General features: G+C 42.0%; 2 protein-coding genes across 2 annotated transcripts in view; one reads left to right on the forward strand and one right to left on the reverse strand.

Moving 5' to 3' along the window:
- Window positions 1–24,395, reverse strand: part of LOC126395229 (protein kinase C-binding protein NELL1-like) — a 457,381-nt gene that overhangs the window by 369,965 nt on the left and 63,021 nt on the right. Inside the window, exon 3 of the mRNA XM_050052536.1 lies at window positions 18,193–18,343. Coding sequence (XP_049908493.1) covers window positions 18,193–18,343 — 151 coding nt within the window. The remainder of the gene's footprint in view (window positions 1–18,192; window positions 18,344–24,395) is intronic.
- txlng (taxilin gamma) overlaps window positions 1,750–24,395 on the forward strand; it is a 765,700-nt gene continuing 743,054 nt past the window's right edge. The window contains exon 1 of the mRNA XM_050052818.1: window positions 1,750–1,763. The gene's annotated coding sequence lies outside the window, so the exon portion shown is untranslated. The remainder of the gene's footprint in view (window positions 1,764–24,395) is intronic.

Genomic DNA, 24,395 nt, shown 5'->3' on the forward strand with positions numbered 1-24,395 from the left:
GGTGATTTTGATATTTCTGTCCACATTGTGTGTCTAAGTCTAACTAAGAAGCTCCAGGTCACATGACAACACAAGAGACACACTGACAACTTAAAGCAGCCCACTGACACATGGTGGTGCAAAGGTAACTGTATACTGTATACTGTATACTGTAAACTATACTGTAGGGTATCTTACATATAGAGCACAGGGCAAACTGCATGTGCTGGATTCTAAAAATATAAATTCAGCATGAATTTATCATGTGCCTTTAGGCAGCACAGAAAGCAGTATGACAGGATGGGAAGTCATCAGTTTCCAGTAGCACACTGGTCCCATTCCCTTATCAGTTTTATATATACACATCACTATTTCCTTATGCAATTTGGTGCCAAAAACACACACATACACAGAGACTGTGACCAGGACTAAAAAAAAACTGATCATAATCACAAAACACAATATGAATTATGTATCATAATTTTCATAGTTTCAGAAATTTTGCTTTTTGATATTAAAACGTCTGTAGCAAGGTGTTCTATAATCATATCATATCTCTACTCTATCTCTACAGGACCCGTGGTGGAAGTAAAACCTGTGTGTATCAGTGTTATTATGAACCCATGATCATCACCATCCATGGATGCTGCTGTGATGCAGTTCACAGTTTACACACATAGATACTACACATTTCTTTGTAAGACTTAGTTTCACTGAAAACTGTTCACAGGGGGTCTGATTATCCAAAGTAATAAGAATACTATTTCTGGAAAGAGAGCGCCACAAACACAATTTAATTCACCTCTATTGTAATTGGGTTGGGGCAGAAATCTTTAAACAAATATCTCAAAACCTGGACAAATGAAAACAAAATAAATCTATGGTTAGATATCACTACAGATGATAAAGCATTTTTGGAAAGAACTGACCCCATAGAGCAAAAGTGATCATCTTTGGGAATCATTTTGGGAAATACTCTCACTCGCTTCCTGGCAGAGAGTTAGATCAGAAGACTGAAACCACTCACATCTGTTCGATCATTGTAGCCAGGTGTCAGCTGGCTTAGCATAAAGACTGGAAAGAAGGGCAAACAGCTAACCTGGCTCGTCAAGTAGCAACACAGTCTGTCCACTAGCACCACCAAAGCTTCATATTTAACAGACACATACAGTATAATCATGTTCATAATGCCTCAGCAATCACCAAGAAGTTGAATGACTGTTTGGACGTTCGGTCAAGATGTCCCGTTATGGTTCAAAAATAGTTCAAAAATGAAAGTTGCGCCAATATCAAGATTATTACCTGGGTGTCCTAGCAACATCCAAATATGATGTTAACATGAACAAATAATAAGCAAAGTTTGACTTACACAGGACGAATTCCAGTCTCCTGGGTAAAAGTCCTGTGCTGGATCCATTCATCCACTATGACTTGCTGTGTATGTGGACTTTGTCGCTCCTTAGAGTGCTTTCGAACCTGCCCTGTTTGGTTCGGTTCAATCAAACTCAAGTTCATTTGCCCCCTAAGTGCAGTTCATTTGGGCAGGTGTGAACACAGCAATCACACTCAGGTGTGCACCAAAACAACCGCACCAAGACCTTCTTGAAGAGGTGGTCTCGGTCCGGTTACAAACGAACTCTGGTGCGGTTGGTTTGTGGTGAGAACGTGTTCCTTAATATGCACATTCAGCACATCCAATGCATCAAAACATTGTTTTCTAGTTGGAGCTGCGCCTCGTCCCTGATTCAGACCAAAGCAAGACAACTCTAGGTGTGAAAGCACAGGTATTTCTGGCAGAAAGCTTTTAAGGCAAACCTCTCTCATATGTGATAAAACTACAGCTTGGATAAAGACTTCTGGTTCTCACACGGGGTTGAAACGATAAGACAGGAATATTATTTAATTTAATCTGATCACAACCAAATTTATTGTCATTAAAATGGTGTATTTTTAAAGAAAAAAAAAGATAAATGCATTTGCCTTTTTCAATGTTCTGACTGGACCATTATTAGACGTGGAAACAACGCAGCCATCTGGCTGTCTGCCTCATAACCATGTTGCCATTTTTGGCATCTGACCAGGACCATTTTTGGGCAAGGACACAACTTTGTCAACCGACCAATGTTTGCTGAGGTGGGACATAGGAAGAAAACTTAATTCCAATGGCCATTTTCCTCACAGTATTATAAATGTGCTGAGAGCAGGAGAGATGGTGATTCAAACTGCTGAGTAATAAATAAACAGGCACAGTGGCAGGGTCGCAGGCTGTGTCCCCTGAGAGGGAGATTGTGGGCTGTGGAGGGGTCTCAGGAGTGCCGTGACAGCTCTGGGAAGAAGCTGTAGAGGTGACAAGTGGTCTTCATCAAAATGCACTGGCATCATCTGTAAGGGAAAAGTTTTGGAAATGAATGGCTGCCCAAGAGTGCTGGGTTGGCTGTATATCATTCTGTCCTTTTTCTTCACCCCCGGTGTCATGCAGCTATTTTATGGAGGGCAGCTGACAGCCAATTATCTGCTCAATAGGAGGTCATTCAACACTCTGGAGCTTGTCCGTGGAACTGGAGGAGAAGGTGGTAAACCAGATACTATGATGGAAAAACACACCATGGCCTTCGGTTACAGCCCTGGAAAATGTGAGCGGGATTGGTTGTGGGGCATTGTGCTTCAGTTGTCACATGAAGACTATCATTAATGGGAGTTTCTGGATTGAGCAGACGGTGATGGCAGATAGGAGTAACTTTCATAACTGAGCCCAGCTTGAGGTATATAAATCAATGAGATTTGATGAGCAGCAGCAAATGAATTCTCATTTTCACAGCGAGCGTGAACGCGGTCTGTTCAGCGAGACATTATTAGCAGCAAAGGATGGTGTGAAGCAGACCACCTCGTGTTCCTGGTGATGAGATCCACAGGTTTAAACAGCTGATGGACAGGCCAGACATGGTGGAATTACAGGGTGCAGAGGAGTAAATTAAAAACATCCACTTGGGTGCTTCTTTCAATACAAGATACAGCTCAGAAATAACCTTCCACGCCTTTTTTAACCCTGACATTCCTGATTTTGTAAGGTCAGTGAGCTCGCTGACTCGATTACTTGGGATAATGTGGGATTGTGAATCAATAACCACCACGGTCCGAGATGCAGCGCTCACCATGTGAGCTTGTTTCATGAAAACTCCCAGAGGATACCAGGGGTGGAAGAAGCATTCAGATCTATTATATAAAGATGCAGCTGGTAACTTTTATAAATCTAACTCTTTGTCATATTAGATTAAACTGTCACTACATCCACACAGAAGTAGATAGTCCGTGAAAAAATATCAGGTTCCTCCTTCTGATGGCATTTGCTTGAATCTACCATGGCTGAAGGAAAACCACCAATCAGAGCTGGGGAGACTAACGCAGCTGGCAATCATGTCAATCACTGCTTGTGAACTATGATCAAGAAGATCATCAAGATATACTTTATTAATCCCCGAGTGGAAATTCAATTTTTTCACTCTGTTGTCAAACACACACAGGCCTGAGACACACACTCTCACAAACAGGACCTATACATGCATTAAAGGAAGGGAAGTCAGAGCGAGGGAGCAGCCCATGGACAGGTGTCGGCGCCTCTCCAGCTGCCAGTCCACGCTCCATATTTGGTCTGGATGGGGACTTAAACTGGCAACCCTACGGACTGAGCTACTGCCGCCCCAAACTGTCAAATTAGGCAGCGCTGATCAAATATGAATCAAGATTCTGTCACTGCATTGCCTATTTCTCGCCGCAAGTATTTTCAGAAACATATTTTAGTGTACTGTTTAGCTGTAAAATCACGAAGTTTGTGATTTGGCCGCCACGTTGAAATAGGGTTGCTCGACTATGGAAAAAAATCATAATCACAATTATTTGGGTCAAAATTGAAATCACGATTATGCAAATGATTATGCGGCGCACATAATGACTTATTGTTAACACGACGGCATGTCATTTCTGCCTCTACATGGTCGCACGTTTACAATTCTCCTCTGCTCTCTGTATCGTGTACAGCGGAGTTTGGCCCCGATGCATGCGCACAGACACACGCACACACACACACACACACAGACCAACCTCTCTCGCTCTCCCTCTGCCATATTCCGCATGCTGATTTTGAAATCTTCCGCAATCACCTGCCCCTCGCATTATTCGTAGTTCACCTACTTGACTGGCTCGTGGAGTGAACAGAGGAGAGGAGGGGGCGGTATTGCGAATGCGCGATTTCACAGTGAATTTAAAGGGAGACGGTTACTTTTCTGGCCGCAATTAATTGCCATAATCATGCGTGTTTGTTTTCCTCGTCTCTCTCCACCAAAGAGCGTTCACTGCCGTGCATCATCTGGCAGCCAGGTGAGTTGGTTCAATAGCGTAATGAACAGAGGGAAAGCTCTTGTCATCGAGTGTCTTTGTCTCTGTGGGGGAGGGGGGCTATGGGCTACACACACACACAGTGCGATCTTCGTGAGGGGGGGACGAGGCGGAGAAGAGAAACAACAGAAAGACAGGGAACTTGTTCCTAAACCAAACGCCATGGCCCCTGTGTGGGAGTGTTTTGGATTTAAACCAAATGACAGAGGGGAGCCCAGTAATTTGGACGAGCCGGTGTGCCGGGTTTGTTCTAAAACCATCTCAACAAAAAGAGCGACCAACTTAACTGCACACCTGAGAGTGAGAGACTGACAGTCTATTTGTTTATATGTATTTATCTATTTTGGTATTTTTACGTGTTATTTTGGATATTTAAATTTTCTTTTTTGCATTCGTAAATATTCTTGTTAAATAAATGTTTCTTTCTCTTTAAAAGGGTGTACTTGCATCAATATGCCTTTATTATCATTATATAAGTTTAAAAAATGGTCTAAAAACAGCAAAATTACAACAACAATAAAAATGGTCTTAAAAGCACAATATTACTCGTTTATTGCAATAATTTCTGACGCAATTAATCACCCAGCAGAATCTGTTATCGTGACAGGCCTAGTTACAGGATCTTAATCCACATTTGGTCAACACCGCCTTGTTTGACAGTTTGACTGTAGTTCATGAGCAGTGATTGATATGACTGACAGCTGCATTAGAGACGCCTCGGCTCTGCTTGGTTGTCTTTATTCAAGTTGTTCAAGCTTTGTTGTTTTTTTTAAAGATTATCTGTCTCATGAAATGCTGCAAGGACACAGTGATAGTTTCAGGAAATACAACAGTTTTATAAAAATGGCCAACTACGGCTTTAAGTAATACCACACTATGAAGATGTGAGACATGGAAAACTGCAATATGAAAAAAAACTACACCTGTCTGACAAATGTAGTGGAGTAGATGTGAAATAAAAATACCTAAAGAACTCGTGACAGGTTGCAGACAAACAGCTGTCCGACTTGTTCGTCACGTTTGAGATATTAGTTCCTAATTTTCTGTATCATTCTGAAAAGTAGTGTTGAAAGATGCCTTTGGGGTTTTGGATGTTTTTCTGCCGGAAAGCTTTTTTGGGCTTTTTCCTTTATGATGAGAAGGAGGGCAGCGGTGAGGCTGCTGAAGGTCTCTGGGGTCTGAAGACTGTTGGACAGGTGAGGGAGGTCTGGTAGTCTCTGGGGCGTCAGGGGGTTCCTGTCATTCAAACTAACAACAAACACAGCGGAGGTTTGAAGGAAGTGTAGGGCAGGGTGAGTGTGAGATTGCCTTTTGGCTGCTAGTGAGACGGCAGAGTCTTTGTCGTGCTGTGTGAGTTATTTATTTTCCTGTGGGCTTCATGTCCTTCAGGGCTCCTTCCTATAGGCTTCCTCAGCAGATGTAAAGCTTCTCTGCCCGGTGATGTGTTTTCTGTTTATAATCCGACATGCTATTTAACCCTGTTTTTTTTAGATTCCTCTCAGATTGTTAATAAGAATTTTGCAGATGTATTTTTCTAAATAATTTTAATTATTCATGCTTTCTTGATTGACAGTGCTGCATAGTTCTTAAATTTCTTTTTAAAATATTTGCTCTCTATCCCCCGTCTTTTTCTTTTGAAGAAATTCTCTTTTTTTTAAATTCTTTTTTCTGAGAAAGGTTTTTTTCGAGCCCTCTTTTTCATAGAGCATTTTTCATTTTATTTTTTTATTTTTCAAGCAGCTTCAGTTCTTGGTATTATCTTTCCCAAAAAGGGTCATAAACATACTAAAAGATTGTTTAGATATATTTTTGATCTATTTATGATATTTTTCAGGGCTCCCTTATACATCATGTGTTCATAGATACTACAGATTTTATTGAGTCATTTGTTAATTGTTGTTTATGCACCTTCATTATTCCATTATTTATGACTCTGGATCCTATAGCTCCTTATTTATAGTTCACTGTTGTTTCTGGTCCTGGGCACCTGTTTTCTTACGCCTCAGGCTGCATCATCGTCTGCTGGTGTTCTTCTTGATTGTTATGGACACTCATCGTGTTTGTGAGAGGCTAGTATTTTGTGGTTCATTTACTCACAGATGGCTCTTATCACTTAATTATGTATTCTCAATCCTGACTACGTTTTGAACCTCACCTGTGTGTGTTTATAATTTGCCATTCACTATTGTTTTGTCACGCTGAAACGTGTCCGTGTCTGTACATTTTTACCTTTATCAAATTAATGCTGTTTATGAAGGCAAACTTAGGAAAACAACCAAATGCTGAGGTCAAAACTATCTCAGGTATGACGCCATGATGCAGTGCCTTCATGTTCTGATTTCAAATTGTAGTGTCAAAAAGATCCAGGTTAGCCTCTCAAGCTAAATCTAACATTTTTAATACTGAATGAGCGTCTGATATGTGACACAGCTGAGCAGTTATTGAGGTGGAGCTAATTTCTTAAAGCTTGACTAATCAGTATTTTTTCATATCAACAACAACAAATGATTACATATAATCTGAAAGCTCTGTAAAGCTTTTCAGCATCATAATAGCAGAAAGACAATGTAGCAACTAACTAGTTTAAAAAGTGGAACATCTGCAGCTTAAGAGACAGTGAGGCACTGAGAGTTGGTGGAGTCAGCCTGGAGCTAAAAGCATGTTATTATACATATATATATTACATTAACCCTTTGAAACCTGGAGTGACACCACTTTTCTTGTGCTGCTTTCAGATGCCTTTCGCAAGCATTTAACCTTTGAACCCTGAGCAAACTGGTGCGAATATTTTTTTTTAAAAAAAAGAAAAAAGCTAGGGAAAAACTATATTTATAATAATAATAATTATCATTTTTACATTTTAATATTGTCTTACAGAATTGTTTTAATTTTTAAGCAGTCTTTCCAGGTCATTTCCTTGTTTGTTTGTTTTTAACTTTCTTTCTTTTATTTTTCTTTCTTACAAATTTTCTTGTTTAAATGTTACTTTTACCCATTTCTTGCTAATTTTTTGGGTGATTTCTTCTTTTGTTGCTCATTGCTTTCTCCCCATGTTTTTAAAAGAAATCAAGCCAATTAGCTCGGGTTTCAAAGGGTTAATCCAGTGGACACAAACTCCAGTTGACTAGTGACGTTGCTCTGTGTCTCCAGGATGTGGAAATAGGCAAATGTTTTGCTAACATGTTAGCCATAGCAACTTTATAAGGTTGTTTAATGTTGCTACTGTTTTAGTGGGAAGAAAAACCAATAATCAAGTCTGCATAATTGGTACTATAAGTCTGGTTTCCAGTGATGTTATCTATCTAATTAAGAGGCAAGCATTTATCTTCACCTTAGCCAAGATGCTCTGCGGACACCAGTAAGGAAAATAAAGAATTGAAAAACTAAGTACAACATAACTAGCCGAGCAAAGAACTTAATTCTGGGTAAGAAGTGCAAAATTCTGCAGTTTGGTCAGCCTGCGTTATTTCACAGGAACTCTGAAAAAGACTCAGAGCAGCAGAGGGAATCATTGTTCGTCAACATTTGTGCTGCATTGCATCCTTTCTTTGAGAGCAAATACAGCTGAGGAGTAATCCAGCGAGTGCAGAGTGGAAACTGGTATCTGTCTGAGGTGAGAGGCCACAGCTCATCCCTTGCCCCTCCTCCATGGGGGGGATCAAGAGTTCAGGATAGAAGCCGGCAGGTTTCCTGTCACTAAAATTCACGCACAAATCCCATCGGATAGCAAAACAAATTTTGGAGAATTCTGCAAATCGAGTTTTAGAATAAAACTAGACAACATCTGGCAATGGGATCGCAACAGCTACAATGCCGATCCGTGATTTAAAACAAGTGTGGACCAGGGACGTAAATGGGGGCCCTCCTTACTTCCTGTCCATACTTTCAGCCACCTTAAATGGGACCACACCTGCTTTCGGACTCGGCCTGTATTGTGATCTCAACTTAACACCAATAAAGTTTTGGGACTGCCATATTGCACGGTTATGCTGTTATCCCGGTGATGGTGACAAAATCTGTCCACAAAGAGACTTATAAACACTTGGCAGTGATCAAAAGTGCTTCTGTGGTCCTGCTAAAATAGGTGTCTCCAGGACCACATTTTGCCATGATGACACACACACACACACACACACACACACACACACACACACACACACACACACACACAGATTACAACTTTAACACAATACCAGCCCTGCTGTCGTGGCTCGTATTAAACAGACAGAAAGCAGGAATTCCTCATGCCCAGCACAACAGTTCCCTCTTCTCATTTTAACAATTTTAAGATCATCTGCCAACAGAATAATAAACACAAAAAATTGCCTATTGCAATTTTGGCAAATAATGACCAGAGAACTTCTTTGCAATATGTCACCGCACCTGTTTTTCAAGGCTATTATACAGAGTATGTTAGAATCAGATGCTGTGTGTTAATTTATCAGACAAACAAGATTTCTCCTAGGGAGGACTGATGCAATCCAAAGCTACAGAAAGGAGAGCCGTCTGTTACGATAACACGTCACTTGCCAGGATTCAGAAGTGCCAAAATGGTGTACAAATTTGGAAATGTACAATAAACTTTGCAAAGCTACTTAATGATTCAACTAGTAATATGAATAAACTTCAATATGGGAAGAATGTTGAAAGAGCAAACTCATTAGAGGGAAGGTCATCTGCAGCAATTAATCAGTTGCAAAAAAGCAATGTACCAGTGTCAGCTGGCTGTAAGGTAACAAAAACATGACTGTGGAAAGGGTGGGGATTTCTATTATAACTTAGTGTTATATGTTAAATCAAAGATGATTGAGAATTTATCTTGAAGCCACGGGTGGCAGCAGTGAGCAGAAAGAAATCCTGCACTCCATTGCAGTAGGTCCAGCCTGTTCCCATTCCCAGGTTGTGAAACACAGACGCTTTGCCGTGCCAATTGGCATGAGAAACCAACACCGTGGGACAGATGTAAAGCTCTGGCAGCTCTGCAGTAAAATGCTTCACTACTTCATATTTATCACACACTGATATTTATGGAAGAGGGAAAAGATACCCGTCTGCTGTGATTGGTTGCTCCTCATCACATGACATGTGGTGCGCGCTGCTGCACTCCAAAAGTTGAACTCAGAGTGCAGCCACCGCACCCTGACAAACAGGCGGACGGAACCATGTGCACTCTGTGACGGCTTCCGTCTGGCGTTTGAGCGTGTCTGCCGCGCATCTATATTAAGAACAATGAATTCCAGGCCACGTGAAGGATGCATCCCATAGAGACACCAAAGAGTGCCTCCAGCATCAACATCACATGCCAAGGGGTGTGACAAAGCATCGGTATTTGATGACCTGGGATGAGAACGTGTTGGTGGGTCATGTTGCTACTACTTTAAACCTGTCTGAAATCTGTTATATAAGTTAATTAAAAACTTGCCTTCCCTCCAAGCTGTACATATTTTTTGTCTTATGATGAATTTTGCGAATGCCTGAAATGTTTGAGTTCCATCTGACAGCTGAACCAGGATGGTGACATACGTGCTACCATATCAATGTCTTGGATCAGGGCTATATTGGCATTTATTAATCCAAATTAATCCAAAACTATCTACAAATGAGACACAATCTAAACTAGACTGAACATCACTGTAAGATAGGAAAATCTAAGCATTTCACAGGTCAGGTCAGTTCTGACTGTTAAACTCATTGATTTATCTGCCAAAGACAAATTTTTCCTTGTATGTAGCACTTTGTTTGGGGATTGTACATTTTTGACTGCAATTTTAAATAATGTACTCATGTTCAATTAATTGTCTCTACAAAAATAATTCAGCTTTGGAGCAAATATTTACAGCACCCAGCTCCTCCATGTTTACTCAACAACAATCCCAAACTTTTACCACAAAGTGTAATTTAACAAGTTCCTTTCCTCCATTTCTGTGTGCGTCTCTCTGTGTGTGTTCCAACCTCATGTCGACTTCAGCTCAGCATGTTCCCTTGAAAGAGAAGACCGAGTAAGTGCTTACGAACTGAGGCATGGAGGGAGAGACAGACCTGTAGAGTGACAAAGGGCAGGCAGATGAACAGAGCAGCTGGAGGAGCTGGCTGAGCATCTTACGTGTTTAAGTGCTCAGGTGGGAAGAGCAGTGGAGAGACTGGGCTTTGAGTTAGTTCATCACAGAGCTACTGCCACTTGCTGACAATGAGAGCGTTACTGGGACCCAGAAAACTGCTGGCTATGCAGAAATACGCTCCTTTTGTTCTATTCAGCCTAGTGGAGCAGCAATAAACCTTCTCTCCCATTCCCCAGTGCCGGGCACAAGAAGAAAAAAAAGTTTCTTCTGCTTTTGCAGCGGGTGCCGAGAAATGCTCGCATTCAAAAGACATTTTCACTGTGAGGATGAGGAGAGCAGAAGATGAGAGGGAGGAGAGAAGGATATTATCATATTGGGAGAGCAGAGCTGGCAGAGGAGGTGGGAGGGGAGAAAGGATGGTTTGATTGTGCTGAGAGAAAGATGAAGAAGTAAAGAAAGGACAGAGAAGGAATGTATGATTGGATTTGGCTGAGTGGTAGAGCTAGCTGTCTGTTAGCCGGCTGAATGGGAGGCCTGTGTTATAATGGGAAAGAATGGACACTGGACGAGGGCTCTAATAGGGTCTTCAGAGAGGATTCAGAGGTTCAGAACAAATCACAATGGAGCACAGGTCTGCACTGAGCCAGTCAAGTCTCTGTCCATCTCGCCAAATTTAATTACACTCGCAGTGTGGCAGTCTGACACACACAACAGCTTGTCTCAAAATAACTTCAGCCTGCTGCGGCTCAGCTTGGCAAGATTTGCATCCCAATATCTCTTTTATTAACAGTATACAAAATCTGAAGGAAAAGGAGAGATCTTGTGAATAAAGTAACTGACTGAAGGTTTTGTCTGGTAAAATTTGAAGTAAATGTCAAAATACTCAGCCTGTCTTTCACCTGTAAATGCTGCATGTGTCAGTTCTCCATCAACACTCAGAGACACGGAGCTGCTCCTCTGTTTAATCTGTCTGTTAATTAGTCGACAGTGCGACATCAGTCTGTACGTTGCACGTGCTACGCTCGATCAGTCTGTGCTATGAATGAAATGACCGCAGCACATGAGCAATCCAGCTCTGCGCTGCTAGTTTGTGTGTGAGGTGGATCAAAGCGCCTCCGCGTTCTTCTTGGTAGTTGTAGTCTATTTGTGACACTGAGACAGCGCCAGCGTTGCCAGGTGGGAAATGTAGGATTATTGTACCAGAGACTCAAATTTATTGTATTTTGAGGGAAATTATCGTACATCCGTCATAACCAAAATAACAATCCTACTGATGCGCAACCAAAATAACAATCCTACTGATGCGCTATAGGCAAATATAGTCACTCTAGTGTTTACTTTTTTAGTTTACTTTTTTTCCATTTTCCTTGCTTCTGTTTTTCCTCTTCTTCGTCTTCTGTTTTGAATCTCACTCTCGCTCGACTTCCTGACGGGTCCTAGCGCCTCGTGGGGCGGGTACAGCTGACCATTCAGCCAATCGTGCTCATTGTTCAGAGACAAACGTCACCTGTATCTCACGCTAAGCAAAGTGCGATTGGCTGGATACATGTCACATGGGAACAGATGCCTTCAGGGCTCACAAAAAAACTCTGGCATACTGATTATAACCACACACTCATGAAATGGTCAAATAATCGTACATTTGGCCTTTTTTGGGATTACTGATCGTACAGAGGGCCAAATTATCGCACAAATACGATAATTATCGTACACCTGGCAATGCTGGACAGCGCCTGGATGCAGGCAACAGATCGGTTTAAAAATTCAGCGACAATACAGACGTTTCATGTACAAGACATATATAATGTAGGGGCGTCAGTAGCATAGTGGATAGTGCCGGCGCCCCATGTACAGAGGCCATGCCTTACTGCAGCAGTCGCAGGCTCAACTCCAGCTTGCAACCATTTGCTGCATGTCACTCCCCGCTCTCTCTATCACCCCATTTCACTCTGTCCTGTACATTAAAAGGCAAAAGCCTGCAAAAAGCAATCTTTAAAAAAAAAATGTGGACAGAGTGTCTCCTTCCCTCCCTCGGCCTCTCTGTTGATGCTCTGCGCATTAATAAGATTAATAGTCAAAATGCATAAGAATATCTAAATCATTTTCGAGCACTAGATTCATTTAAAAGACCATGGAAAACAACTTTTCAAACCCCCCACCCCCCCATTTGTGTTTTAATTATGAAATTAGAACACAAATACACACACACACATACACACACATCTTGAGTGAGTTGTAACTTGAACGCAATGTGTTTCAATCAAGAGTGTATTAAATGTACTTACTATAGTAGCAGGCGAGCAGAGACGTTTGCCAAAAGTAACATGTAAATGCTTAAAAAGTAGGTAAAAATAATGACTCAACAGTTTGAAAAGTTAGTTGAAGAAAAGTAATGGATATGCAGTTGAATTATTTGAATAAAAGTTTAATGGTGAAATAGCAAAGAGTCTAGTAAGCTTGGCTGACCTGGGTACTTTTAAGGGCACCAACCGATGCATTGGTACTACTGAGTACAGATTTAGCCTACGTTAAATCAATCTGTGCTACATTCTGGTACCTAGGTGCACACCTGGGTGAAAACTCTGGGTTTAGATAGGAGGTGGACTGCACTGCTAAGCACCCCAAAGCTAGGATGCCAGCCGCGGAGCTCCATGGCCAGCTTCCAGGCTTCAGGGGGCTTTGTGGCAAAGACAACGGAGCTCCGCGGAGCCTGCAGGCTCACAGAGGAGGAGAAAGCACCGAAAAGTGCCCCAAAGCCAGGAAGTTGGCCACGGAGCTCCGTCTGTTTCCCAGCGAGCTGAAACTTTCATCACAGTGCTGATAGTTTCAGCCTATCTGGTCTGTTTTCTTTTCTCTTTCATTTTAGAAATAGTACTGTCACTGCTGTTTGTGATTGTGTTTTTTTAATTAGGCCCACTTGTTCCTTATAATTGTCAGTTGTGTCTTAACTGAGACACGCGCACGCACACACACACACACACACACACACACACAAAGTACTAAAAAAAAAGTACTGACGGATACGGTACAGAATTCAAGATGCAGGGTACCAGTTTTGGCTCAAATGTGAGCAGTACCCAACCCTGACATCTAGCTTCTGCAGCTAGGAGTACAAATGCAAAATGCCTAAACTAAATCTCACGCGTGTCAGTGGCAGATCAGAAAACAGATGTTAATTATTTTTGTAATAGTTTTGGAAGGTACTGACAAATGCTGCCATCTCGCCGATAGAGGCTGTGGAGCAAAAAACACTCACACTGGTGAGAGCCAATGACAAATTATGTATTCTGTTCTTTAGGTTGGAGGACTGTGCTCAAATCTTGGGGAAATAATGTGTATGCCTACATACCATTAGAGATAAGTACAAACCTATGACGTGTTCCAGATCCTTAAATAGTCAACAGCTCTCTGAACATTTTAATGTCATAAACTGGCTTCAGGAATCAGTATCTGACAAGTGGGTGTGTTTGAGTGTGGCTGAGTGCCTGTAATGCAACATTTGCTTAGTGTGAGTACTCCTCAGAGCTATATATGCTGCATGGAGCATGTCATTGTGCCTGAAGGAGGAGGACAGTACAGTCAGCTGCCTCCATGTAGCCTCACTGTTGTTTGGCCAGCCTGCTGGGTGGCAATTATGCCTGCAGGTAATGTGAGAAAGCAAGTGAGAGATACTGACAGAGGTGGGGAGGGAGAAAGCGGACTAAAAGGCAACTCTCAGGGTCACCTTTAATGCTCAGCAAGAGTGGATCATACAGTCGCTGCCTGAAGGAATGGAAGTGCACAGGCATGCACATCTCTACCTACATTAAAGTATGTTTACAATACCGACACAATACAACACAAAAGAAAAAATACAGAACAGTCCTCCATTCAAAAACTTCACTCAGGTAAAAGCATACATCATCTGCAAAATGTGCCGAAAAGTATTCATTATACAGAACAGCACGTCTTGGTTATGATATATGTTGTGATTCCAGATTACAATATAGGCTGATATCACCTAATTTAACATCTAAGCAGTACTTTAACGTTGTAGCTGGTGAACTAACCTGAACTGTTCTGCACTCTTGGGTATGATATCAGCTCATTTCAGATTTTGTGTATAAAGATATTATATGTTGTCAATCATCACTTGCTGCCTCTAGCACACAGAGGACGTGTCATGCTGCAGCTCATCAACAGACTACTTTTACTGTAAGATCTGCACTTCCTCCACCTTTGTATTAGCTTAAAATCTTGTGTGGACAGCCACTAATTAAAGTTGATTTGCAGAGCTATGACTTCCCAGGCCATGTGTTTTTGACCATTGTCTTTATAATGATGGGATTGAGGGTCGTTTAGCTCGAGATATTCCTCAACCTCAACGAGTCTCTCCTCAGCCATTCTTTCTCACACACGAGACACAGCAACAGAGTTCTGTTTACACATCAGTGGTGAGGAGAGGAGTCGAGCTGCCAGAGGAGCAGAGAAAAAGAGCTGCTACGAGAGCGGATATGTACAGGCAAAGAGCTAGTGGAGGAAATGTATTTAATTCCAGGGGCAGAGAGGCTGGAAATGGGACAGTGGCGTGAAGTGCTGCTAGGGCGGTGCATCCAGGAGCGCAGAAGCATATCTATTGAAAATAATAGTGGTGTATTTTCTGATGCACAGAATTTGCCACTGGCGTGTTTTGGCCTTTACAGTGGCTCGCCGTTCATTTCAGGATATCCTGAAATCCTTCTTATTGTCTAATTTACCATTTACATACAGTCTCTTTCAAAATAAACACACTTTGTCAGTACAACACCCCAAATTTAGATTTTTTTTTTCCTTCAACAATGAACGCACATGGTTGGGTTTAGGCAACAAAAACAGGGTTTGGCTTTAGAATCTTACGAGTTGCAAACACCGCGCTCCCCAGTGAAAGTCATGTTGGTTGGACTCATCCACCACCGCTCCCACCCACCACTTCTGCTTCAATTTTCTTCTTGTCCCACCGCGTTGGCTGTTACACCAGAATTCCACTGGATGCGTGTCTGTTGCGGAACGGCCGCGCTGGCTATCCGCTGCATGCTCCGCCGTCCGTCAACACCCACCGGCTGCGTTTGCTGTGCGGAGCGGTGCAGCTCTGCCGGACAGAGGGAGTCACGAGGACCCACGAGATCTCACGAATTCACGCATAATCGCGCGATATAACAAGATGTAGTTTCTATAAACAGAACCACAAAACCAGAGGAGTAGTAGGAAGACATCTCGGTGCACATCCATGATTAACATCTCCTCGTCCATGGTGTCAACGGGGTGAAATGACGTCTGAAAATCTCTGACATGTTGACTTCAGGCCTGCCTCGGCCCATTATGATGTTTTCAAGGTGTAGTGCAGGGAAATATGATCCGCCATGAACACTGTGTATTTTATTTTGAAAATTAACCCGATGTTTGATCTTGTTTCTGTGCACGACTTCCTGCCCCGCGCGACCTCTTCTATGCTGAATTGCTGCGTTGTGCTCCAGCGTCCGGCAAAAATAGAAGTCCTGCGTATCTGTTGCGGAGGGCTCCGGAGCGCCCCAGCTGTGACGGAGACGATGGAAGCACACACATGGACTAGAATTGAAACGTATCGTTCCGGAGCACAGACGCAACCAACACGCATCTGGTGGAATTTGGGGGTTAAACTATAACGTAGTTTATCATGTATCATGCCGACATTAAAGGATCGCTTTGTTCGTCATAGTCTGACGCCACAAGTCGCTGCCCAAGCGCTGGATTTGGTGGAGTGAGACCAGGTAGAACACACCGTCAGGGGGGTTTGTGCCGCACACTCACACCGACGTACACTGTATACGCCATTTAAATTTCAGGAAGGTATTTAAAAAAGCTGATATCGCCCAAGCCACACACTGACCTCTACTTATCATGTCACTTGAGAGATTGTTTCAGCCCTGCTTGTTTCTATTTTAAACTTGCCTTATTCATCTATGCACTAATGGCCGGTATACACTGTGCGATTTTGGGCTGTCCCAGACGAAAGATAGCCATCGTGTGAGAAACATGGCGATATCTTTGGTCGTGGCATCGTGTGAGAAACATGGCGATATCTTTGGTCGTGGCTCTAAAACAGTGGTCTTACGTCGCACTGAGACAGGTTCAAGGACGGCCGTTGTCAACGTCTTGTGACCAAAGATAACCTGAGATAAAATTCTGANGAACCTGTCTCACAGTGGTCTTACATCGCACTGTGAGACAGGTTGAAGGACAGCCATTGTCAACGTCTTGTGACCAAAGATAACCTGAGATAAAATTCTGACGGTGTCAGAAATTTAGGATGACTATCTCACAGTGTGACAGCTGCTACGACCTACGTCTACTAATCAACCAATAAAAATGCAGCACGAAATGACACAATGGTCACCGCGACACCGGCGCTAAACCCAAACAAATGATCGCTTGCCATGGAGGTAAAACGAACTAAAAGAAGTCTGTGGAACTCCCAGAAAGAGGAAAGCTTGGTGGAGCTGTGGCAGCAGAAGCCTTGTTGATTTGATGTTTCCTCCTGCTGCTATCATGGCCGCGAGAAAAAAGACGCTGCATGGAAGGAAATTGCAGAGGAACTGCAACTTCCAGGTGAGCAAGCTACCTGTGGTGGCGCAGATGGATGACGTACACTGATGCGGTGCACCCTGATGACGTTGCATATTGACGTACGTCGTAACCTGCAATTCAGTAGTAAATAGCCATTGTACAATCTGCACACATCAAACTTGACGTTGTTTTTTAAAGAGATATACAAATGAAATCATCTAAAACTCACTATAGCTTTAATTAAGCTTTTGTCTGAGTGAAGTCTGTCAGACCTGCAGCTATTTTTCAGTGCACAGTAACTGGTTGCTTTGCTTACTACATTTTAAAGGAGAAGCTCTCCCTCCATAGCTCTCTCCAATCAGTTGATGGGCCCTCTGCCTCACTCTCCCATTGTGTATGATGTTGCTTATGTCTTGACGCTCAGCAAACACATATACACACTCCCTCGCATGCTCACTTTGACTGCGTGTTTTACAGAACTGAAGGCTTTTACCTTCAGACGAGTTGAGGAAAATCAATGTTGTCTGCCCTTTAAAAACAATTCACAGTTGTATGGTTTCTCAGGGGAACAGGGGGTTGAGCTCGCTGCTGCCACTCGCTGATGTCCTACAGCCAATCACATTCTGTTGCAAAGTACAGCCCATTGCTGCAAATTCAATAAGACTCCTCGAAACAGCCAAGAAGAGATTACCAACGTTCAAATTATTACTCAGAGAAAAAAAGATATGTTCCTATTTCTGTACTCTGGTAGTTCATCTCAGCTCAGTTACAAAGCCATATATTCAAGTTATCAGTGTAGAAGCCACAGTCTGAGGTGCTGCATGTCTGTTTATGCAGCATTCTGTGATAAAATTCAGCATTATCAGCATGCTTGGTATTGCTTAGTAGTTCACACTCATCTTACAGACACAATACATGGAAGGTTATCTTTCTGCCCTGAGCATACAGCAGGAAACGCTGTATTATTCCACCCGCAGACTTGCCCTCCCATCACACGCTGACTTACACTGGCAGTGGAGTAATCTCACACTGATCTTTTCTTCTACACCTCATCAACAGCCATCTGCAAACAGCTATGAGTGAGATGAGAATTCATCTCTGGGTTTAATTTAAAATGAGAGCGCTCAGTAACCTGTGGAAGTAAAGTTGTGCAGAAAAAAGGAGCTGCAGGCCAAAATGAAGAGGATTACAGATGGATTACCTGTGTTCTGACTCGTGGATGGAGAATATGACTCCTGACGTGGAGGACTTCTGCTGGATGGAGGCCAAGAAGGTAAACTCACTTTTCCTCCTGAACAGCTGCACCACTTTCTCTGTGATGTGTGCCGGGGCGTGAACTGCTCTCCCAACATCTGAAGGAATAAAGTCAAATGGAAAGAAATCATGAGCTTGTGTAAACTCTTTTCACAGGCAATGTGCTCTGTGCCTCCATGTGCACTTGCCAAAAGTGGGAGCAACATATTAAGCTATCTAATCACGCACTGTGAAACACCTTTACACTTTGAAAATATATCTCATCAACAGTTCTGGCAGTGTTGTCTGTGTTTGGATAAAAAATCATCTGTTGATGCCAACAAGCAACTCCAAACTAGTGCAAGCAAATTCAGACTTAGCAAAGTTTGCAAAAAAAGTGTCTGCTTGTTTACACTATACAGCAGTGGTTCCTAATTGGTGGATCATGGTCCAAAAGTGGGCCCCGGGTCCATTCTGAGTGGACTCGCAAACATGTCAAGTTTGTAAAAACACACTATTTTTAACTACGGTGAATTTCCGGCACAGAGATTTTATTTTGGGGTGCCGTTTCCTGTTGTAGAGTGTGTGACTAACGGACAGCTACTTGACGACATGACCACTGAATATATTAAACTGTGTGGACCTTGAACTACTGACGAAGGAGAAATGTGGACCCTGTGGCTGGACCAGTTGGGAACACTGCTATAGAGAACCTTGTGTCCTCTAGAAATGTTGCTGCTGGTAAATCCTACGGGTTCACCACTCAGGATGTCCTGATCGCTGGAAGCAGTATTGGCCGATATCAAGCACTGATCACTGGGTCTATTTGAAGCCTTCTATTTATCCCATTATATCTATAACTATTTATTTATTAAACTCTTCTTCATAACATTGTATATTAAGTATGAACATTTAGAGACGAGAACATAGTGTGACTTCACAACTGTTTATTAATTGGCAGGCAACATGTGCAACATATTCCTCTCTTAAAGAAACACTATTCAGGATTTTTCTAAAAGACAATGAATAGACTCTTACAGAAGTTTTTGACCAAAATTAATTTTAAATAATGTGCCTGGAGCTGCAAAACATATGGTAACACTTATGGTAACACTGGGTTTTCAGTCTTAATTAGCCTATTGACATTAGAGACTTTTACTTTTATGGATCTGGGATCTGTTGCTAGCCTAGCAAGGGAGGCTCAAGATTAGCCACAGCTGTTGGGGTTTGGAATAAATTTAGAGGAGAAGGTGCCAGGCTGTAGACGTATGATGAACATTTTATTTGATGAAATGCTAAAAATCATTTATTTTTTGTCAAAGCCACAGAGAGCCAGTGGAGAGGGGCTAAAGAGCTGCATCTGGCTCTGGAGCCGCATGTTGCCTACCCCTGCTTTAAACCATAGCAACCCTGGCTTGGTTGTTGGGAATATGGCTTTCTTGTGGAACCTGTCAAATGTCCTTAATGTTATATTTTAAAATATTTGTCAGCTTCATCCTGTTTGTTGTAGTTGCCTAAAAGTCTGGTTAGTTTAGTCTTATCTTAGTCAAAGAAAACAATAACTATTTTATTAGTTTATTAGTTTGTCATTGAAAACTGTTGACATTTTTATGTGTCATCAGATTATATTTAACATTTCACTGCATGAAGTCGAGCCAAAACCACTAATTTTGTAATTTTTAATGGACTGCACTTGTATAGCACCTTCTTCTTCAGACCACTCAAAGTGCTTTTACTCTGCATGTCACATTTACACCCTGGTGGTCGAGGCTATCATGCATGGTGCCACTTGCTACTCAGTAACCACTCACATGCTCCCAACAGCCATTGGGAGCAATTTGAGATTCAGTATCTTGCCCAAAGACGCTTTGACATGTGGACTGGAGGAGCTGGGGATCAAACCACCAATCTTCCAGCAACCCATTCTACCTCTGAGCTACAGCCACCCCATCTTATCCCATCTTATCTTATCAATATCTGATGAAAAAACACAGGTTAGAAATATTACTTTGCCCACTACAGTTTCACGTCGGTATCCACCCCCATGTAACAGACACTTAAACTGGTCATTACACAGGTGTGTACACACACACACACACTCTAACTCCCTTTGTCGTGCCCTCCCCTCTTCCCGTCCACCTCGCCCTCTCTCCTGACCACCAATCATGACGACCAGTAGCCAATCAATCAGAGCACTCTCAGTAAATCCAGCTGCATCTTCACAGACATCTCGCCCACAGTTTTGTAGTTTGCTCTTAAAGAATCTGTTTTACAATCTCAGTCTTACATCTGTAGTTTTGGCGATCATCTCTATCCGTTAGGAATACCTTTGTACTCACAAAAATCGCAAAGATCTGGTAAAACTACACATTCGCTACAACCTATCTATGACGCAGTGAGACAGTTCGAGAGGTTGTAAACAAACCAACAGTTCAGGCAGCACAAGTACGGCAGGTCAAAGTTGAACCATTCATTTTGTAAACTTTGATGGATGTTTACAACAGACAGATTGGGTCATAATTCTACCGTCTACCTTGACTTTCTATTCAAAGTGAGTCCACCTGACCTTGAGGGCTTTTTCTCCCAAAGTCTGACTTCTTCTTAGCAGCGTTGCCCTGTTTCTAGACCTAAGCAATTGAACCTCGTCAGTATTTTCACTTCCAATAAGAACGCCGACCATAACTACAGTGTCTACAACTTTGACTTCTAAAGCAGCAGTAAATAAAGTGCACCATAACAGTCTGACTCTGTGTGACCCTGCATCTTCATATATGGAAATCTCCTGTTTGTTTGAAATCATCATTCCTGTGATGTTTGTGAGTTAGCAGTAACAGCTCAGAGTTTAGTTAGCGTATAGCCTGTTGAAAAAATAGTTGTAAAAGATGGATGCACACATGTATCAGCACCGTGATGTGTTCAAGTTAGTGCCTGTGTTTGTCTTGTCTTAAAAACCTGTGGATTATTTACAGGTGATATTTGGAGTTAAGTGACAGTTAACGAAGATGAGCAACAAGTGTTGGAATGTAAGCGAGTTCAGAGGATGTGCGGTTAGCAGCATATCTGTGCCGAGACCAAAGCTACAATATGCAGCATTCACTGGGAATGAATGATGGTTTTGTTTTACCACTTCAAATTTCCCATGTTTTGTATTGCATTCAGCCTAAGATGAGTTTTTATATTGATTTTCTTCTCTCCAAAGAGACACTTTCTTTCATGTCAACATGGAATAAAAAGAACCTTACAGACAGAAAGAAGCCAGCCCTATCATGATGCCAGAGTCAACAGTTTGGAAACACATTATTCTGTACAAGGACACTCCAACACCTGGCAGCTGACTCACAAAAGATCAGACAGCTGGGTTTGTTTCTTTGGAAACACTGCTTGTAAAACACAATGCAGTGAGTTCTACGTGTTTACCCTTTATAGTTTGTAAAACTGCATCAACTTCACAAAGAACAAAGGTGAATTAAGGTTTACTGTGATGTGATGTTTGCATATGTTATGACAGTTGATTTCATGGTGTAGTGACAGTTACTGAAACCAGTGGCTGCCTGGAAGGTAAGGAAACACGGCATGCTTTGATTACTGTCTGCAGACATTTCAAATATATTTAACAGTTTTATTATCAGCAATGCGAGTAACATGGCTCAAAGGATGGCGATGTCTGTCCTTTGGACAGTGGGTGGGTTTACCACTTTGATCCAGATCAAAATATTTCAACAACTATTAGATGGATTACCACCAGTGTTGGGCTCCTTACTCATTACTCGTTACTCTTTTCAAAAGTAATAATATTACTTTACTTATTACTCCCTGCCAACAGTAATTTGTGACACTAATCATCATATTACTTTTCCATTTAAACCCCATACAATTGGTAAATGCGTATCTTCTTCTTATCTTCTTCTTCTCCAAAATTCAGGCGTGTGCCTCTGTGTGAATGTCAGGGTAACCACCAGTAAGTGTAGCTAAGGCTAGACAGATATTTTTACCTGGGGATTTTCTGTTGCCTGTGTCCGGTATTTTCCCAAAGATCTGCCTGAAAGACGTAGAGTCACTCATGGTGCAACATTTCATCCACAACATATCCAACCACAAGCTTCATTACTTCTTTGTAGCTGCAACTGTCCACGAGTAAAATCCAGTTTTGGTTGTTTAGCCAGCGTAGCGCTACAGCCAACCTCCACGGCCGAGACAGGCTCACCTTTGGAGGGCTTTATTTCCTGGAGCTTCACATTGTTGTGCTGTCGGTCATAGTAGCAGAGGTGTTTCACACGAGGGTTGGGTTTTTTTGGAGTAGAAAGAGTTTTAGTCCGACTACCTGCAGCAACAGAGTTCTTGTCATCTTTCCTCCCGACAAAATCAAAGTCAAAGGAACATTTCTAGCTGCTAAGGTGAGCCTTTCCATCTTTCAAACTAGCTTGCTGCTTTGTGACGTGCCTGCACAGCACAGCAATTAACATGAGTCTGCTGATGTGATGTTGTATTTCAAGTCATTAGTGATGTGACAACAAAGGTAACGTTGTACTGAGTTGTTTGGTTTTGGGGTTATTGTGAAACTATTATAAAAAAAATCTTCGTAATTAGTTACACTACTTGTTACTGAAAAAAGTAATATTACTGTAATGCATTACCAGTATTGCCCAACACTGATTACCATGAAATTTTGTTAAGGAATTCATAGTCCACAGAGGATCAGTCTCACTGACAGTAGTGAACCTTTGACTTTTCCTGTAGTGCTGCTGTGAGATTTACATTTTTTTTGGCTTTTTAGTGAAACATGTCAACAACTATTGGATAAATTGCTGTGAAATTTGGTACAGACATTCAAGAACTGCGGTGGTACCCTGAATTTACATCTAGTGCCACCATCAGGTCAAAATGTCAATGTGTAACTGACGACCAAATACCTGCAAAACTGACATTTTGATCAGATAACTTCATGTTCAGTGCTCATTTTTAGACGTTACCATGCTAACATGCTCAACTGAGACAGTTAACATTTTAAACATCATATCTGCTAAACATAAGCTTGTCAGCATTACAGCCTTACAGAGGTGCTAGCTTAGTTGTAGACAACCTGTCTTGTTACCTGTGGTCCATGTCCGCAACCACAGTGTAATTCTAGCAAATATGGGAAATGTAGTCTCACAATGCCAGACATATCTCCACACTCCCCACACTGGGAACTGTTAAGATCTTATTGATACCAATGTCATTATCAGTTTTGCTTATTGGTCCAATTCTTTATCGATTCCCTTTGTTGATAAATAATCAGTTTTTGGGGTGAGAAAAAGTAGGCCTACACAGGTATTCAGCATCAACACAACTGCTTTTTTTTTTATCTCTGAGTCTCAACATAGCATAAAAACAGAGTAGAAAGAGGCATGCATGTGACTCTGGTGTACAAAAGCTGCACTGTTTAACTGTTTTCTCAGTCAGATAAAATGTGCTAAGCCTGCCTGTGTGGCACTAATGTTATTACAACGAAGGATATTTACTATCAGTAACAGGCGTGCTGCTCGGTTGGAAGCAGTGGCACTCGTGCGTAGAGTGTCAAACACACGGTATTCCTGGAATTTAAGCTCGTGGCATAGAAAGATGTGTCAGTATATTGCTTGTGTTTCCAGTTATCATTTTGCAGGTATTACAAGCAGCACTGTTGCCATCTGTCTTTGTCAAATGAAGCCACGTTGTGGACCTTCTTGTTGCAAGTTTCCTGAAGCGTAGACACCGGAGTTTGATGTCCTTGTTTTGTAATGTGCAACTGTCACAAAAACATGCCGTCATCGACAAAAGGAATTGATTTTAATTCCAACCTGGAAACAGTTCTCAACTGGAGCTGGTTCTTGATTCCCATCCCTCTTTTGAGTTGTTTGTATTTCTTTAAATCAATCACAAGCGTCTTAGGTGTCTCAAGCCGAGGATGCAGCTACGGTTCCTTAACAAAATGATGTCTGAGATCAGGAAGGGGAGGAGAATTCCTTATGAAAATAGGTGCGGCGGGTAAGGCAGGTTTATATGCACAGTCTACATCCTGTGAGCTAGACCATGGGGAATGTACAGGATAACAAGAATGGGTATATTTTTGCATAAAACACAAGATAAAAAAGAAATCATGTGAGCTTAGAAGTGAGTATGTATCATGTAAGTGCTTTTGGTTCATCAGGC

This window comes from Epinephelus moara, chromosome 1, assembly GCF_006386435.1.
Source record: "Epinephelus moara isolate mb chromosome 1, YSFRI_EMoa_1.0, whole genome shotgun sequence".
NCBI lineage: Eukaryota > Metazoa > Chordata > Actinopteri > Perciformes > Serranidae > Epinephelus > Epinephelus moara.